Below are 19147 nucleotides of genomic sequence, written 5' to 3'. Positions count from 1 at the left end.
TGTTCTCATGGCGATGGTCTCAGATGCCCCGCCTACTTTCTGCAGAAGAGCCGGGACTATGTGAGGATTCCAAAGTCCCGCTCTCTCTCTCTCTCTCTCTCTCTCTCGCTCTCTCTCTCTCTCTCTCTCTCTCGCTCTCTCTCTCTCACTCTCGCTCTCTCTCTTTCTTGCTTCCCTGTCCCCTACCCTCTAATCAGAACATTGTTAGCAGGTTATTGTTCTGTGGGGTTCAGAGAGCGATTTCAACCCCCCCCCCCGCCCCACTCATGGATCAGGTCTCTATAATTGACTCACTCTAAAAAAAAAAAGGAAAAAAAAGCTGGAGCAAATTCAAAGCGGCTTGGAGGACATTCAAGTTTTGTACAACTTCATTAGAAAACACGGCAGCCCTCTTTCTAATGGGCCTCAGTAAGAGAAGCAGCATCATCATTACTGTAGCTCTGTGGCTGTATTACTGCAAAACTTTGTTTGAGCCTCAAAAAAATTCCTAAAAAGGCAATAAAGGTGTTAGAATTTATAATGAGGATTAAAAAAAAAAAAAAAAAAAACTATTTTCATAATCACACAGTTCAGACTGGCCAGAGGTAGAGCTGTTGGGTTGTGGTAAGTGTGGGGGGGGGGGGGGGGGGGGGGTTAGGGGCAGCATGTTGGAATTGTTAGGACAGTCCATTTTCCTTTGCACTTATTATTTATTTATTTAACCCGGGTAGTCACATTGAGATTGACAACTCCTTTACAAGTGAGCCCTGGAGCTTTTGGACTATGGGAGGAAACCGGAGTACCCGGAGGAAACCCACGCGAACACAGGGAGTGCCTAGAGAGGATCTGGCCAGCAGGGACTCAGAACCCGAAACCTCCTTCGTGCCAGGAGCAGCAGTGCTTACCACTGCGCCACTGTGCGCCCCCCCCCCCTAAATCTGCTCACGCTGACAGCACCTGCGTTTCGCCGGGACGGTGATGCGACTGGGGGCGACATGTCCTGATTCTCTGTGCCGCGATGAGGATCTACACTGCCTCGCAAGAGGGCCGACTGCACATAAGGGATGCTGGACATATTTCACAATGGCGGGAGTACCGCATAATAGTAATATAATTTTAATCGTATTCAAAAAATATGCCGGCGATACCAGTACGTAGCCTTTCCGATACGGCCAGCCGTTCTCTCCGCAGTCATTTCACGTCCGACCGCTCCAGAGACCAGCACATGACGAGACAAACAGAATTATATACAGCGGCATCTCCTGAACGTGGCGAAAAAAAAAAAAAAACTTTCAAAACGCACTGGCTCTTTTATTTTTACAGTCGTCCGCGGTGCTAACAGTTGAACAATTTTTAAGCTTTTTGTTTTTTTGGACGGGGTGCTCAGGCACCCGCAGTATCCACGGAGCTGACGCCTACGACCGCTGGGGGCACGAGAAAGAAAAACAGCCCCACCCAATTAAACGGCAGGCTCAGACGCAGAGACCGAGGCAGAGAGCGTGTGCGAAACTCAGCTCAAATCGCCCGGCGTTTCAGAGTCCAGCGGCTGTTTATTCACCAGACCTGCACAGAGACCTCCAGCCCCAGGAGGTACAAGGGTCATTTGCAGAGCGAAATGCACAGCATGCCTTTGATAAACATTGTCATCGTTATTGCCATTTTCAGTAGTACTAGTAATGGCAGTAGTAGTAGTAGCAGAAGAAAACTTTGAAAATGTTAAATAAAAAAGGAAATAAAATTATTCACACTTTTACAGGGTTTTATTTTACTGAAGTAATAGTGGCGTTATAGACAGTTATAACGGTGTTATAAAACTACACAGGCTTTTCATGAGAACTTAAGCAATTACCCCACTTATGGCGACACTGGAAGGGGGCATGGAAACAGAGCTGATGTCCGGTAGATAATAAGCTGTCCTTCTTAAAGAGGAGGCCAACCGAGAAAGAGCTGGAATGACTTGTCTCTCAAACAAAGGTGGCTTGCTGCACTGCAGAGGGCAGACCGCAATCTTGTTTTTTTAATGTCTTTCATTCTTTCTTTCTCTTTCTTTTTTGCAAACACAGCAGAACACAGACGATTTAAGATTCCATAATCACTCACCCCCCCCCCCATTCTGCCCACCCCCCCACCCCCCCGCCCCCTGCCCCGACCGAGCCCCAGCACCCCCCAGTCCTCCCCTCCTCTCTCCCCCCCCCCCCACCTCCTCAACTCAATGCACAGAGCGCCAGATGAAGTCAAGCGCTCCGGCATGGTACACTGCCATTCAAAAATGGAACTTTCTGTTCCTGTTTTTTTTTTTTCGCAGCGCCCAGGATTTATAGGGCAGCTGCCACAGATAAAGAAGGCACCGAAACAGTGATGTCAAACCGTTTACACACGCCGGGCCGGATCACACACTTGTTCTCCCACTGAACCGTGGTCATTTCCAAACCCCTTAAAAAAATAAAAATAAATTTTAAAAAATCACGTTTCATGTGAAGCTGGTGGAATCACATCTGGGTGAAAAGATGTCTCTGTATCTGTTTTCAAGGGCTGTACAGTTTGGCGAGTGATTATCAAGTTGTCAAATTTTCATTAAGAAGACAAAACAAACGTGCAGATATTTTGTTGTTTTATGGAATACCCATGCATTCATAATGCTAAATTACATATTACGTGCCCAGAGAACCTAAGTGGGGAGTGGAGGATTGAGGATGGATTGAGGCTGCAAGCATACGCAGCCTTTGGACACAACATAAAAGCTGTACATCTGCAACGCATGCTTCACACAGTTCCAGGACACTGTCTAATGGGAACGTGTCCCAAACGTTTTGAGTAGGCATGTTCCCGCTGCTGGACTTTCGAGCCTTGGTCTCCACGCGGTGTCCCAGCCCGTGCTGTAGGATTTACAGTGGGCCTTGAGGACGGTTAGCAAGGCGGCTGTGCCGTAGCTGCCACACTCTCATCACGCAATGCACCCTGGGCACCGGGCCATCTGGTCTGGAGGTCAGGACTGTATCCTCCCCACAGAACTGCTGACGCGCGCATTCTCACTATTTTTACACATCTTTTTATGCCTTTTCAGCAGTATTGAGTTGAGCACAAGAAAAAAAAAATGAAGCAGTGACATCATGACCTTGACCAGGAATGATGATCTCTAAGATTTGATTTTGACAGATGGATTTTAATGGACTCAAGTTTAACTGGTATGTGTGGTAACTTAGCAAGCATGGGAATGTCAGACTGGAGAGCAGCTGTGTCTGCTGCCTTGGTGTGTTTCAGAACTTGAGGTGGTCAGTTTCAGGCACTGATTGATTGGCTAAGGGGACCACACACCTTGTTTCCAAGGTCTAAATCAGCTGCTGATTGAAAGGAAACCACAAAAACCTGCAGACACTGCAGCCCTCCAGGACTGGAGTTAAACCTGCAGGCACTGCGGCCCTACAGGACTGGAGTTAAACCTGCAGGCACTGCGGCCCTACAGGACTGGAGTTAAACCTGCAGGCACTGCGGCCCTACAGGACTGGAGTTAAACCTGCATGGGCCTCAATTCTGCGACCTGCAGCCCTCAGGACTGGAGTTAAACCTGCAGGCACTGTGGCCCGCAGGACTGGAGTTAAACCTGCAGCACTGCGGCCCTACAGGACTGGAGTTAAACCTGCAGGCACTGCAGCCCTACAGGACTGGAGTTAAACCAGCAGGCACTGCGGCCCTACAGGACTGGAGTTAAACCTGCAAACACTGCAGCTCGAGAGAGTGGAGTTAAACCCACAGACACTGCAGCCCCCAGGACTGGAGTTAAACCTGCAGAAACCGCACCCCCCAGGACTGGAGTTCAACCCCTCTGAGACAGAAGGTTCCGGCAGTGAAAACTCCATATGGCAGCAGCGACTAGCTTCACCGATAAATAACACAGAAGCGCTGCAGTCTTGTTCCTCTCTGTTAAACTTTATTGTATTTTATTATTTTTTTGGTTTTGACCAATCTTGATGTCCATCACCTGTGGGCTGACACATCTCTGGCTACGGAGATGATGTAATGTGCTTGTGGAACAGTAAAAATCACTTGAGCACATCACTGTCATGTCACGGGTGATCAAGAAGTCAAGCTGAAGCCGAAAGACATGGAATTCAATTTTAAAGATTTATTTTGAGCCGATGTATTTATTTAGGTCTTTTCTCTTCTGTCCTTGATGGTCATTATATCAGTGTTTGCAACAACTGACAAAAGTTATAGTTATTGTTTTATTATTAATAATAATAATAATAATAATAATAATAATAATAAGTCTTAAGAGCAAATGGGATCACAAGTAGTCTTATTGTGGTCTACAGTATAATTCCTATTTGATATGCATTACGGGTAGGTAGCAATTCATTGCATCTGTGTGTTTTAACTCGTTGAAGAGTAGGTTTATTTGGAATGCTTTTTCATCTAAAATCCTAAATCAGTGGTCTGGAATCTAAAATTCTAAATCAGGGTTCTACAGCTCCATTAGTGATTGCTACATATGCATTAGAATGTTCGGTCAAGAACATTCGCATCGTATTAATTATTTGTTTTTTAAAAGTTTTTTTTTTCGTTGTAGAAACTGCTGTTGCGAATGCAAAGGTAGGACAACATCGATACATTTACCTACCGCTCCACAGCTGCTGAATTTACTTGGAGAGCCAGACAATGAATGCTAGCTAGATATATTAAAGCTCGTTGCTGGCAACATTTGATTATAAGGGACAATGTATTGTGTGTCGCTACCTTTTTTCATGGCTATTACACCAAATCAGTAGTGATTCAGTACATAGTTGTGGCTAGTTCACGTAGCAATAGCTAGCAAACCGGCTTGAACAGTTGTGTTGGTTTGCTGGCTACTAGCACAACTTAGCGCTAGCCGTCGCCCTAGATGAAGAAATCTTAAAATATAGTTCAATTTCCGGGTCTATATTGAGCTATATAAGCGAATTAATATGGTACTAGGTTCGGCTGCGTTTACAGTCTGGCTCATTTCGCTACATTAGCAAAGTACCATAGTTGGCAGATGATTGCAATAGCAACGTTTCATTTTTAGAATCTCTGTAACTATGGTAGTGCTTGAAACTCACTAACGCTATCAAAAATATTGTCTTAAGAGATTATTAGTAATCATAGTTGCAGCAGTACTTAATTTTATCCAACTAAGTTGGCTGGTACGATGTCAGAGGTTCGTACATTTAAACAGAGAATATTGTTTTCAAGCTGATAATGAATCCCGACGTTTGGAATGGCAACAGAATCTGCAATCCGGTCGGACCCGCAAGGTTTGCTACTTTTCACTACACTGAACAACGTCACGCTTTACCTTTGTAGCTAGCAATCTGCTTGATGATTTTTGGTCTTATTTACTACATGCTACTGAAATGCAGTTAAACTTTAGCCAGAGGGATACTCGCTACGTTATCGTGTATGTTGCAGTATCGTTGGTAAAATCATTGGCGTGGCCACGACCGGGCTGCTACTCCAGCTGCCAAGTTAGACAGTTTGTCAGTGGACTGAAATTTTCTGGTCATGCCACATACTTTCAAAGGGATTTAAGTGTGGGCTTTGGCTCGACCATTCCAAAATACTGACCTTGTTTTTAAGCCATTCACTGTAGTTTTGCCTTGTGCTTTTGGGTCCTTGTCCTGTTGGAACACAAATCTTTGCTCTCACTGCATAGCTCTTTTAGACCAAAACAGGCTGTCCTCAGGGATTTGGCTCCATCGGTTCTGCCCTTGAACGAAACAAACTTTCCAGCAACCCCATAGCATGATGTTACCACCACCATGATTTCCAGCAGGGATAGTGTTACCTGGGTGATGGTTTGCACCAAACATACGGATTTGCTTTCGAGTCGGTAAACTAATGAATAAAATTGCGTTCTGTTTCTCCCAGAGGTGAAGTGGAGTATTGGTGACAGATGTCTGGCTCCTCACCCACGAGAGAAGCGTCTTTGCGAGGCCACTGTCCAGCGGCTCGCTGTCACGGAGGACGGGCAGCCGGGGGCCCTGGTGCGGTTTGCCTGCCATTACGACGAAGACAACGATGACGAGGAAGAGGATGGGATCTTTCCGTTGTCAGAACTCCGGAAGGCTGCGTCTTCTCTGTACGAGAAACCGCTTTTCCACAACAACCAGTCCCTGCCCGGCGCCTCGGTGCCGTACGCGCTCTCTCGCGATGATGCGAGCATTCCGTACACCATAAACCGGTATCTGCGGGACTACCAGCGAGAGGGAGCCAAATTCATCTACGACAGCTATGCCCACGGCAGGGGTTGCGTTCTGGGAGATGACATGGGCCTTGGAAAGACAATCCAGGTGAGTTTAGCCGCTGTTTTAGCCTAAGTTGTATTTGCTTCTAACTGGGGGGGAGACAAGCTGATGGTGCCGTCCTTGTTAAGTACATTAATTTGACTTTAGCAGTCTGCAGTTGAAGATTACATTGTTTGTTTACAGATTACAGTCCAGTCGATTTTTATTTTCAATCTGAAAAATTGCTTCTTTTTTTTGTAAAAACAACTCCAGGTGATCGCGTTCCTGGCTGCAGCGCTACACAAAACGGGGACGTGGCAAGACGTTGAGAACAATGCACCCCATTTCTTATTGTCTCAGGTGTCGTCAGAGAAGCGCAAAACCCAGAAGGTAATCACATCCTTCCTTTTTTTAGTAGAAGCCCTTATCCAGGGCATCTTACTCAACTCAAGATGTTTTTTAGCATTCTATCCAAAAAGGTGTATATTTAACCAGAATGATTCAGGCACTAGTTTGTTGCCCAAGGATACAATGGCAGCACCGTCGTGGCTAGGATTTGAACCTGCAGCCTCTGAGTCTGAGCCCTGATTGCAGGTGTTCCTCGTCGTGGCCCCCCTCTCAGTGCTGTACAACTGGAAAGACGAGCTGGACACCTGGGGCCACTTCCGCTCCCTCATCGTGCACGGAGCCCGGAAGGACGAGGAGTTTGCCCGCCTGAGGAGGGCTCGGTGTGAGGTTGCCCTGACAACCTACGAGACACTCCGGCTCTGCTTGGACCAGTTCAACAGGTGACTCCGCCCCCAAGTTGTTGGATATACAACACGTTACTGCTGTTTCACAACTCACCGTCAAGTTTCCACAATTCTCCATTTTGTGATTAACCTGTTTACTGTAATGGCTGGTTTGTGTACTCGTAAGCTCTCATTCCTCTGGTTGTAACTTGTAATTTGTCTTCCTGCAGCATCAGCTGGTCCGCGGTCATCGTGGACGAGGCCCACAAGATTAAAAACCCCAATTCCCAGATCACCCAGGCCATGAAGGGCATGAGGTGCAAGGTTCGAGTGGGCCTGACCGGAACCATCCTGCAGAATAACCTGGAGGAGCTGTGGTGTGTCATGGACTGGTAGGCCATCACCGCCAATCTCACTCCAAAGAAATTAAATGGGGATTTTCCGTCCTTTGGTCCTGGAGGGTCACAGTTCTTGCAGGGTTACTCATTTCCTGTCCTGGAGGGTCGCAGTTCTCACAGGTCAACTCATTTCCTGTCCTGGAGGGCCACAGTTCTTGCAGGGTTACCCATTTCCTGTCCTGGAGGGTCACAGTTCTTGCAGGGTTACTCAACTGGTGTGCCACAGTGTTTGTAGGTTTTACTTCCATTGTTCACATAATTTAGTCCCATAATTTATAAATATTATTTCAGTTGAACTGGTTTGCGGCCTGATAGTGTTGATAGCTGAATAGTTAGAAACTGTTGGATCATGATTCTGCAAGATAAAGCTTCAGGAGTCCTCCTACAGAACTGAGTTTACCTTTTTAACATTGTGATCAGGTTTGGAGTCACTGTGGCCAGGTGAAATTAACTTAAATTTGGTTACCGTTTTAAATAATGCTCATAATGCTGTGTGAGGATTTTTTCCCAAACTGAAATTAAATTTAGTGACTCTTTCTTTTTCCCTGTGATTTTTGTGCTTTTACCAGGGCCGTCCCAGGCTGCCTGGGCTCGTTGGGTCATTTTAAGAACCGGTTCGCCGACCCAATTGAGCGGGGTCAGAAGCACAGCACCACCAAGCGGAACCTGGCTATGGGCCGGCGGGCGGTGGAGCTGCTGGCCCGCCGGCTGTCCCGCTGGTTCCTCCGGAGGACCAAAGCCCTCATCAGTGGCCAGCTCCCCCGGAAGGATGACAGGGTAAGACATTTCAGACTTTTCAGTTTGCGCCTACATTTCGGCACTTACCAAACGACCTTCTCTCCAGAGCGAGTTGCCCTTTTTCTCATGCTGTTCAGTTCTGCAGCTGGGAATGTTAGTGATTTTTGGAAGATCATTACTTTTCTGGTTTTTTTTTTAAGTTTACTGCCAGGGCCCAGTTCTGACAGACGTCCTCCAACAGAGCTAGGTCTTGCTGTAGATTGAATTCTCACCCTCCCCTTCTCCCTGGTAGGTGGTGTACTGCTCTATGACAGAGTTCCAGGAGGCCGTGTACCGCGCAGTTTTGGACAGCGAGGACGTCACCCTCCTTTTACGCAGCGGAGAGAAGTGTAGCTGCTCCAGTGGCCGCCCGAGGAAGAAGTGCTGCTTCAAGGTTTTTATATTAGTCCTTAACATTTCAATATTACATTTAGTTATGAAACTGATATTAATGCTAAAGCTGATGTTGATGGTGATGTTGTAAAGGACCCTGCTCCGTGGCTTTCTCCCCTGGGCAGAACAACTCAAAGGGTGTGCCTGTGAGGTTCCTCTACTTCAGTTATCTGGCCATACTGAGGAAGCTGTCCAACCACGTGGCTCTACTGCAACCTAAAGGAGGCACCAGCAAAAAGCAGGTCAGTCTGTCAGTCCCTTTTTAGCCATAAGAACCTGGGCTTTCAACTCACACACGCACACACACACACACACACTCTTACACACACAACACACACACACACACTCTTACACACACAACACACACACACACTCTCTCACACACACACAAACACACACACTCAGTCACTCACTCACTTCCATACGTTCTTGCACTTGAAGGAGCAGTATGTGAACGACATCTGTGAGAAGGTCTTTCAGAAGTTTCCGGACTTCATGCAGCGGCAGAGGGAGGCAGCGTTCGAGGCGATGTCAGACCCCGTGTACAGCGGGAAAATGAAGGTACGGAGTGTCACGCTCGCACGCGCTCACTCGCTCACACGGCCACGCACTCACGCATTTGCGTGCTAGACCCGCGCGCGGGAAAACAAACGCGCCGTTTTCGTCCCCCCCCCGGCGCAGCGTTCTACGCGGCGGCGCTGTGGCCTGTGGCGATCACCCCTTCCCTGGCACCCCGAAATCTCAGACAGACGAGTGCGTCCCGTTCCTCCCCACTCACTCAGACCAGCTCTGGCAGAACGCAGAGCCGAAAGATGTGCTAATGATGCGGAGAGTTTGGCCCCCCTCCCGTTTCGCTTTGGCCGTACGGGGGTGGGGGTGGGGGGGGGGGTGGGTCGAGGTGGCTGGGGTGGTTCCATTCCACGGACGAGTGCAGTTTAACCACCCCTCCACCGCCCGCCCCGCACCCCACCCCTCGGTTCCAGATGTGGACACAGTTCCACGGGAAATAACAAACGGCCGACTTTAGGCCCCGCCCCAGATCGCTCGGCTCCCCGTCCCCGCGGTTACAGCTGCACCACGAGGGCGATGTCATTGGCAGCTGATGCATTTCACACACCGGTTGCCGGGGGTAACCAGTATCGGGAGGGATTTTCGCATGAGAGGAGCTCCAAATTCAACATCCCCCCAAAATGTCTGCCTGTGCGCACATTCCCAGAATGCACCAGTGGGGACTTTTTTCATAGCTACAATCATTTTTCATTTTATTTCAAATACACATTGCTACAGGAAAATGCTATGGCCATCTCTCACTCAGGGCAACTGAGTTATAAGTCCCAGTGATGAAAAATATGTAGGGTGCATTCTACAGATGGACAGCATTGTTGCATGACACCCTGAAGGCTCATGTACCAACCTGTCTGTCTCCTTTCTCTCTCTCTCTCTCTCGGTCTTGCTCTCTGTCTCTCTATCACTCTGTTTTTCTCTGTCTCTCTCTCTTTCAGGTTCTGCAGAAACTCCTGAAGCACTTCATGCAGAATAAGGACAAGATGCTGCTCTTTTCTCTCTCCACCAGGGTGAGTGCTCTCCCTTGACCCCTGACCTTCCCTCCTCCTTGTATGCGTGTTTATCATGAGAGAAGGGCTGTGGCTTATCATGTTTCCCCCCCCCCCCCACCAGCTGCTGGACATCCTGGAAAGCCACTGCATGGCGGAGGGGGTGGAGTTTAGGAGGTTGGACGGGAACACCAAAGCCAAGGAGCGGGTGAAAATCGTCCGCGAGTTCAACAGCTCTCCGGACATCAACCTCTGCCTGGTGTCCACCATGTAAGGAAACAACCGAAACTAAAACACCCTAAAAAAAAACCTGTGATTTCCTGGGAATGGTCTGACATGCCTGAGCTCTGACAATCTTCTGTTAAGGTCGTTAGGTGAAAGTCTGTCTGAGGAATGACCTAAAAGTCTATTTAAAGACGCCTTGATCCGGTGTCATGATTTCCATCAGATCGATATCGATCAGGCCTTGCTTCTAGGAGTTCTGAAATTCGGTTCCCCCTCCCCAGGGCCGGTGGACTTGGGCTGAATTTTGTGGGGGCCAACATCGTGGTGCTGTTCGACCCCACCTGGAACCCGGCCAATGACCTGCAAGCCATCGACAGGTGGGCGCTGTCGCACTGATCAGGCCGTTCTATTTACCTGTACGCCTGCACTACCTGCCTAATTTAGGGAGTGTACATAACACAGTGGTTCCATAAAGATGCCATAACAGTGTCATAATGGTGTTATAATTACACACAGTGCTACAATTGGAGAGTAGTAACAATGGCCCCATAACTGCCATAAAGGTGTCATAAAGGTGCTATAATGTTGCATTAGTATTACTAGTTGGTACTTTCCCTGGGTCTCTGGGTCTTTTCCCGCTGTGCGTGCGATGGCGGTTTTTTCACGGCGCGTTTTCGTCCGTGTGGCGGCTCCAGGGCGTACCGCATCGGCCAGTGCCGGGACGTGACGGTGTTCCGGCTCATATCCCTGGGCAGCGTGGAGGAGGTGATTTACCTGCGCCAGGTCTACAAACAGGTACGCGTTCAGAAAAGGATTCAATTCGGAGTGCCTTTACCGTGCGTCTGTGAGTTTTGGAAAACGTTTCTTCGCTAGCTATTAGCTGTGGGTGTAATTACTGTACAGAAAAAATTCACTGATGTCACCATTCTGTTTATATGGCTTGATAAAAACTGCCTACAGTGCAGTGCTTAGATTTTTAATAAAAAGTCATGACTTTTAAGTTCATAATTAGAGCATGAATACATCATAACCTCAATGAAAATTGTCCTTAAAGCCCTCGCAAAGTTTGTCTTGGAAATACCGCGTGGGCAGCAGTGTGCAGTGTGAGTCCCAGATGGCTGGTGTGTAGAGTGGCCTTCCTTCCAACCAGAGTGGTCTGGTTCAGTTCTTATAAACATCGGCGTGTGCCAGAAATACAGGTTTGCTCCTGTATCGCATCTCTGCGGAGCACCTTTACCGTGTAAACAATCGGCAACAGTAGCTCATCGTTTTTCAGGAAAGCGTCTGGCCAAAAAAAAAAAAAGAAAAAAATGAAGAAAAAGAAGTTGGCAGGAATAAAATGGGAGCAGGAGCTGGTGGTGCTGAATCCCTGCAGACTGCCCGCTGTGAAGGAGCCCTGCTCTTGGCTTCCAGCCTGTCTGTTGTGTGGTTTGGACAGGGACGTTTCGCCGGAGGTCCTTTCTGTGGTACTGCAGCCTGGGTGAGCTGATCTCAGCCACGATTTCCGTGCTTCCCCCCCCCACCCCCACCCTCCCGCTCTGATCCAAAGCAACTGCAGTCCTCCGTGCTGGGGAAGGAGCACGCCAGGCGCTACTTCGAGGCCGTGCAGGGCTCCGACGGCCACCGGGGGGAGCTGTTCGGGATCCGCAACCTCTTCCGCCTGCAGACCAGAGGCACCTGCCTCACCCGGCAGATCCTGGAGGTAAAAAAACAGCCGAAACCAGCCCCTGTACCTCCTCTCCAGGTATCGCCACAGATTCTCTAGACTCACCAGACGCTCTGCTCTTGTGTGTCTTCCGTCCTCTCTGTTTCTTAACGACAGGAGGTTCTGGTTGGTGACAGTTGGTATCTCCGCATTAACGCCAGTTCCAGCAGCGACTTAGCTTCCCCATCCAAGCACTAGCCAAGCCCACGCTTGCTTAGCTTCAGCCAGTCGGCAGGGGCAGCGTGCATGGTGGTATGGCTACTGTCTGTATATATATATATGTGTGTGTGTGTGTGTGTGTGTGTGTGTTCCAGAGGGAGGGGCGTGTGGAGGTGGGGGTTATGACGGCCAGGACGCACGCTACGGCGGAGGAGAGCGTGAGTAACTGATCTCAGAGACCCGTGACGGAGAAACATCCCTCTCTCCCATGAACCCCTTCTCTCCCCCCATCTCTCTCTCTCTCTCTCCCCCTGTCTCCCCAACTATCTCTCTCTCTCTCTCTCTGTGTCTGCATCTCTCTTTCCCATCCTCTGTCATCCCTCCTTTCCCGTGTGAAAGATAGAATCGCTCCAATGCCCCCCCCCCCCTTCTTTTTCACATGACACCAACCCAACACATGGACACGATTAACCCCCCCCCCCACCACACGAGCTGCGCAGCTCAGACCACAGGCAGACTCCACTGCGTCTGTCTGCAGTGCAGACGGCCCTTATAAGGAGGGCCTGCCTGGGCTCGTGTGCTAAACGTTAGCCTCTTTTCGCAGTTTTATGTCCTAAAACGCGCTCCCTCTCTGTGGTGTGCTGCACAGACCCGGGTCAAATCGTTACTTTGAATGCTTTAACCCTTTAGGCGCCAGTGAAATTCCTGCAGGTTACTGACAGGATGCGTCTCCAGTATCGATAACAGCAGTCTTCTTTCATGTGGTTGTACATTTTGGTTTGCAACAATTTTTTTTTAATTCCCAGGGATTTATAGGTTTACTGTCAGATTTTATCAGATATTTATCCAAGATATTTTTAAATATTTTCAAATTATATTTTGGTACCATATTGTATGTTACCTGTTCTGTTGGATTAGAGTTTGAGATCTCAGTGGCCTTCCAGGACTGGAGTTTGAGATCCTCTCTCCAGACTGTGGATAAATAGAGACTCTTGAGGGGCTGAACGGCCTTCTCTCATCTTTGGCTTCTCATGTTCTTTCAGACACACGAGGAGAGGACATCAGGAAGTGGACCATCCGAGCCGGGTGTTGGTGGAGAGGCGGGACAGGGGGCGGAGTCAGGGGTGGGCCCGGGGGCGGGGAAAGCCGTGGGGATTCTGGACTTCAGCAGCGCCAGCGAGGGGGAGGACGGCGATGAGGAAGGACGAGGGGGCGCCGGGAGGAGGAAGAGGCGTGGAGAGGAGCAGGGCTCCGCCCCCAGTGGCCCCGCCCGCCTCAGCCTGTTCCAGCACGGCTTCTCCAAACTCCTCCAGGGGGGCGGGGCCGGCTTGGGGCGGGGCAGGGGGGACGACAGCGACAGCCAGGAGGAGTCCGGGGGACAGAACGATGACCCTCCCGTAGGACGTCCCGCCAGAGACTCCCGCCAGAGGCAGGACTGGATTGTTTCGAGCGACTCGGACGGGGACGGGGTTGGGGGAGGAGCGGGGTGTGACCAGAGGGGGCGTCCTGACACCAGGGGGACACCCCCCTCCTCTTCCTCGGCGGGGCGCGGGAGACGCAAAGATTGGAGACACAGGGGGGATGCTTCACCGAGCGACGGGTCCGCCGGGCCCCCCCCAAACCGAGCGGGGGGATCGGAACAGCCCGCCCGCAGCTCTGCGCACGTCCGGTTCAGGGAGTCGCCCGACATCCAGGGCTTCACGTCCTCCGAGGACGACCTTCCCGCCAAAATGCCGCGGCCCAGCCGAGATTTCACCGCGCTGAAGAGCCGCTGCCGTCCGGGTCCGCCTCCGTCGCCACGGCGACGTCCTGCCGAAGAGGCAGCCTCGGGAACCATCGACAGATTACTGGGTACTTTTATTTAGGGGTGCCCGTAAAATCTCTCCTTGAAATGCTTCTTCGTTCCTGATTTTGGGGGATTGTTGACCGGCATTGAGTGGTAGTGGAGATGGGCACATGCGCCCAAAATCACACTATCTGTGCAGGTGCTTGCGAGGTAGTACGTTTCTGAGGTACCAGAAACTATGGGGTGGAGCTAGCAAATCCTATACGCTGATTGGTCAACTGCAGACTTTCTCTGTGTCAGTTGTCTTTCGCTGAGCAAACCAGCCGCCATTTTAAAATAACCAGTAGCTACAAAATTCATTTACTAATTTGAAGGAAATTAATAACAGTCTTACCAAACTATAAACATGACTTGACATGATCACCAATAAGTAATCTTTTTCTTGGCGCAGGATATATTTGTATGATATGGGCAATAACTATATAACTATAACTGTAGCTGTAATAAAGCTAACGCTAGTGCAGAGGTGAGGAACAGGCTTGCTGGGTGCTGCGTCCCGGGCAGGCTGAGGACGGTGTGGCTGTTTTGGGTTTTTCAGGCGGGGTGCGGGAGGTGGCGTACCTGCACTCGAACCAGCGCGTGGTGGGCTCCAGCAAGGCGGAGGACCAAATCAGCCGCGCCGCCCTTCGGCACGTCTTCCAGCACAGGAAGTACTCGCAGGTCGCGGCCAATCAGCTCCTGGACAGCATGGAGGTAAAGTGCCACCGTCCAATCAGCTGCTGGTCAGCACGGAGGTCAAGTGCCACCGGCCAATCAGCTCCTGGTCAGCATGGAGGTAAAAGTGCTACCAGCCAATCAGCTGTTGCACAACATGTTACCGACCAATCAGCTGCTGCGTAGAGCAGTACTCTAAAATGGTGTGTTTCAGCGTTTAAGAACTTAATTTAAGTCATTAATTGACTAAGAAGCCCACGCTGCTGTATTCCAAAGCCTAGTACCAGGTTCTAATGGTGTGTGTGTGTTTGTGTGTGTGTGTGTGTGTGTTTGTGTGTGTGCGTGTGTGCGCGTGTGTTACAGGTCCTTTCGGGACAAACACAGCCCCTCTCTCCTCCAGAGCAGATCGGCGCGGGGGGCCGGAGAGAGGGGGGCGGTGACGGACAGCATGTGGAGCACCCGGTCACCCACTCCCTGAGGGCGATCCGGCACACCCAGAACACCACCGTCATCATGGGGGAGACGCCCAGCGCCATCTGCAGGTCAGCTCCGGATCTGCACCTCACCGGAGAACACAGAGCCGTAGCGGATTTATTCAGCTTAGCCCAGGCTAAATCGGTGGTAACAAACTCCCATCCCTGGAGGTCTACCATCCTGTAGGTTTTCGTTTCAACCCTAATTTGGCACACCTGATTACACTAATTAGCAGCTCGGCGAGATCTCTAGCTGTTGAATGAGGTGTGCTTTGTTAGGGTTGGAGTGAAGTCCTGCAGGGCGGTGGATCTCCTGGAAATCCAAACTGTGGCCAGTGGCAGCTGTGGTTGGCGGCTAGCGGCTAGCGGCTAGCTCTAGCATCGCGCAGGAGCAGGGAGGGCTTTAGGGTTGGCCTGGATTACAGCGCCCGTGCAGCGCCGCTCCATCCGTTCGAGTCCGCCTGTCGCCTGTCTTTTTCCTACTGGGCATGTGCGAGCGTGGCAAGGAAGGCGTGGCCATTGTGCACTTACGAGAAAAAGCTTATCTGCACTGTCTCGAATCGGTGACAGAGATTACACATGTATAAGTGTACTGGAATACACACACACACACACACACACACGCACACACACACAATTGGACATTCCAAATTAGGGAGGACAAAATGGGAAAAAAAGCATTTAAGCATTTAAAATAAATAAGTGACTGAATAAACAGTTAGCAGCTGCTGAACATGAGCTGTAATTACAGCAGAGCTGAGCCAGTGGTTAAAATGTGAGGGGAGTGCATTTTCACAAAACCGCAAACGGACCAGGGAGGAAATTCCTGGTCTCCGGGGCGCAGTGGCACCTCCGGTGTGCAGCGCCCCCTCCTGGCCTTTTCGGGAGTCGGGCCCGCCTCAGCAAATCGCCCCCGCCCCCGCCCCTCCCTTTCCGAGCCCCCCGCCCACGGCACTGCAGAGTGAGTTCTGGACGACGCCCGACTACGGTGGCCACGGGATCGAAAACGCCTGCAGCAGGGGAACTCCGAACACCCTCCCCGTCCCCCCCCCCCCCCCCCACACAGCTCCCTTTCCCAGCATCCTGCGGTTCGTAGAAAACCCAACGCAGAACGTTTATTTATGAAGTCCCACCCCCCCCCCCCCACCTTGTCTAAAGTTAAAATTTGAATTTTATGGTTTCTCCCACACAGAAATCACAAAGGGTAGCAGCGCCTCGTATAGGAAGTTAGAACTTGAAAATCTTTCAAGTAAGAAGTTGCTTTTGCTTTACTGAAGCAGAGGTAGCGGTTTCGGCTAAGCAGCGGATTTACTTCAACATTAAATGCAGTATTCCTTTTCTGCACATGCTCACACACCTGCTTATGCATACAGATATAGCAGTATAACAATTTTTTATTTTTTTAAATTTGAAAATGGGGAAGGGCTAAATTTGAAAGACCCTGATTGGTCGGCTCTCGCCCTGCAGGAAGCAGCTGGAGGAAATGGCGTGCTTTTTTGAGGCGGCGTCGGTGACGGACTTCGCCCGGGACGTGCTGAGGAGCGCGTCGGCACGGCGACAGGCTCGGCTGAGGCAGTTCTACCGCGGCCGGAACCCGGAGCTCGGTGAGTTCCTGGACCAGATGCTTCCGGAACCGGCGACTCCACAGCGGGAACCGGCGGGCTCGGCGCCCGGGCCTTCGTCATCATCCTCCTCCTCCTCCTCCGCGAGGGAGAGGAGGCCCGGTTCCGGAAGGTTCCGCCGGCCGACTGCCTTCGACCTTAACGCCGAAGACCCGGTCCCGGACCCGCACCCACCAGAGCCCAGTGCAGAGGGCGGGGTGGGCGGAGGGGGGCCGGGGTTTGTGTCTCAGGGTCCCCCACCCCAAAAAGACCTGCCTGTCCCCCGGAGTGAGACCCCGATCACAAGACCCGTCCCAGAACCCGCCCCCGGCCCCTCGGCCCAACTGGGTCAGCGGATCGACCGCGGAGCCTCGTCAGAGTCCTGGGGGACCCACCGGGGGACACGGGACACCCCAAAACCCGAAGACCAGGGGCGCGGCCCCGAACGAGAGAAGCACCTCCTGCTGACCGAGCTGATCGGGGACACCTCTGTGCTGGACGACCTGTTCAGACCCAGGCCCAGAGCCCCGGTTACCACGGCAACCGCGGCTGCCACCACCAGCGCCGCCACCGACCCGCCCCAGGCCCCGGCCCTGGCCCCGGCCCCGGCCCCGAGAAAGACCAGCCGCAAAGACTTCTGGGACATCCTCAACGACGGGGACGAGGAGAGCCTCAACCAGCTGGCGGACCCGTCCCGGGCCGAGAAGATCTGTCGCCAGGCGGGGGTGGCGGCGACCACCAAGCCCAAAAGCGCCGCGGCCAACGATGGCGCTCAGCTCTGGAAAAAGAACGAAAAGTTCCTGTGGAAGAGATGAGCTGAGGTGAGAGAGGAAGAGGGAGAGAGAGAGAGAGGGAGGGAGGGAGGGAGAGAGAGAGAGGGAGGGAGGGAGAGAGGGAGGGGGGGGAGAGAGAGAGAGAGAGAGAGAGGAGGAGAGAGAGAGAGAGAGAGAGAGAGAGAGAGAGAGAGGAGGGAGAGGAGGAGAGGGAGAGAGAGAGAGGGAGGGAGGGAGAGAGAGAGAGAGAGAGAGAGAGAGGGAGGGAGGGAGTGAGGGAGGGAGAGAGAGAGAGGAAGTGAGCGTGAGAAAGAGAGAGAGAAAGAAAACCCCTAAAAGTGGTTTAGGTTCATTTATTATGAGCAGATCTGAAAGGTCATGCCGACATTTAAAGTGCTTTAATGACCCCTTTAATGACACCAGTAAGATCACTGATGCATATTTCCAGCAGTTTTCAGAAGGTTCTCCTGTCATATGATTGTGTGTTTTGGTTGCAGCGTGTTGTGTTAGAGAATTCTCAGGGATCTCCGTGAGTGTTCAGATTGTGCATGAAAAAAGTATGGGTTGTTTCCTTTGAAGTTTATAACATCAAAATAGTCAAGGTTTACATTTTTATTGTTGCTGTTGCATTACAATATTTTTTAAAGTTTTGTAAAAAAAATTTTTTAAATCATTTATCTCCTAGTAGTGATTCTTTTCTGATGTTCTTAACTGTTGTACGTATTAACTTGAAACAAGGGGGGTGCTTGCAACACTAATGGCCAGATTTTTGAATTTGGAGCAGAAAATCACACATTTGGAAAGGGACACAAGGGGTGGGATATTTCACCCGTGAATGTTCTCTGACACATCTTTGGGGAGTTCACTGAGAGTGCAAAACAGAAAATCCTAATATTTCTTCAGCAGGTGCATTTTTTGAAACGGATTACAATGCACTCTGTGGTCATGTCATCACTGGTATCAGTACCAAACCACAAAACCAACAAATACACTTCGGTGGCCGTTTGAATGGAAACGCCGGAGCCTCTCTAGGCGTCGATGCAAAGATTCGCCGTCTCCGCTTTGTTTTCCCGCGCATGTTTAGACTGGGACTGAAAGAATGGATCCGACAGTGCCGTCCTGCTGCCGTGACACCGGACGAACGCGCTGTGGTGCGTGAGGCGTGTGTTCTCGGTTCGCCTGATCTCTTTATTATCTGCATCTTTCCAGTGCAACACGCACCTTATTTTACTCCACATTGTGTTTACATGCACGCACGCACGATAGCGTTGAGCGGTGATACGCAGCCGGCGCGCGCTGTGTGATCACCACTTGCGCGCGGGGAACAGCCTGTCTCAACGTAATTACGCACAGCGTCCGTCCTGTGAACTTAATTTATTGAAAAATGCTACAATGGATTTTTGTTTTTGCAGCGCAAAGTGGCATAAATACGAATCTATGATTTACACAGAATTCTGTAATATTAAATCAGAGGTTTGGAAAACGTGTAATAGAAAATAATAGAAAAGAGTAGCGTTCGTGGAAAGCTACTTTTAATCCCGCTTCAGTAAATTTAAGAATTCTGTTAAAAAGGACAATCATGGCGTTGCTTTTGCAGATCTTAGCCCGGTCTACATACGTACTGGGTCTGCTATATCT

The 19147-nt window shown here is 50.6% G+C and overlaps 1 protein-coding gene across 3 annotated transcripts; it reads left to right on the top strand.

The window, feature by feature from the left end:
* Positions 1–4540: 4540 nt before the first annotated feature.
* Positions 4541–17629, top strand: ercc6l2 (excision repair cross-complementation group 6-like 2). 3 transcript variants are annotated; one of them, XR_010323823.1, is made up of 19 exons: positions 4541–5252; positions 5866–6287; positions 6495–6611; positions 6816–7009; positions 7183–7344; positions 7920–8127; positions 8381–8521; positions 8646–8762; positions 8962–9081; positions 10023–10094; positions 10198–10343; positions 10580–10675; positions 10994–11093; positions 11848–12000; positions 12318–12380; positions 13206–14013; positions 14547–14783; positions 15026–15204; positions 16603–16737. XR_010323823.1 is itself a non-coding variant. In XM_064296895.1 (19 exons), exons 1-19 carry the CDS (start codon positions 5216–5218, stop codon positions 17549–17551), a joined length of 4239 nt encoding a protein of 1412 aa, XP_064152965.1. In that variant the 5' UTR covers positions 4543–5215; the 3' UTR covers positions 17552–17629. The 3 variants fall into 3 exon arrangements, 2 of the variants coding, with proteins under 2 accessions (XP_064152965.1, XP_064152966.1); XM_064296895.1 differs by having other exon boundaries at positions 4543–5252; positions 14547–14701; positions 16603–17629; XM_064296896.1 differs by lacking the exon at positions 12318–12380 and having other exon boundaries at positions 4543–5252; positions 14547–14701; positions 16603–17629.
* The last annotated feature ends 1518 nt before the right edge of the window (positions 17630–19147 follow it).

This window comes from Anguilla rostrata, chromosome 10 (genome assembly GCF_018555375.3).
Source record: "Anguilla rostrata isolate EN2019 chromosome 10, ASM1855537v3, whole genome shotgun sequence".
Lineage (NCBI taxonomy): Eukaryota > Metazoa > Chordata > Actinopteri > Anguilliformes > Anguillidae > Anguilla > Anguilla rostrata.
The sequence above is the reverse complement of the archived record's forward strand: the minus strand, read 5'-3'. Positions and strand labels throughout refer to the sequence as shown.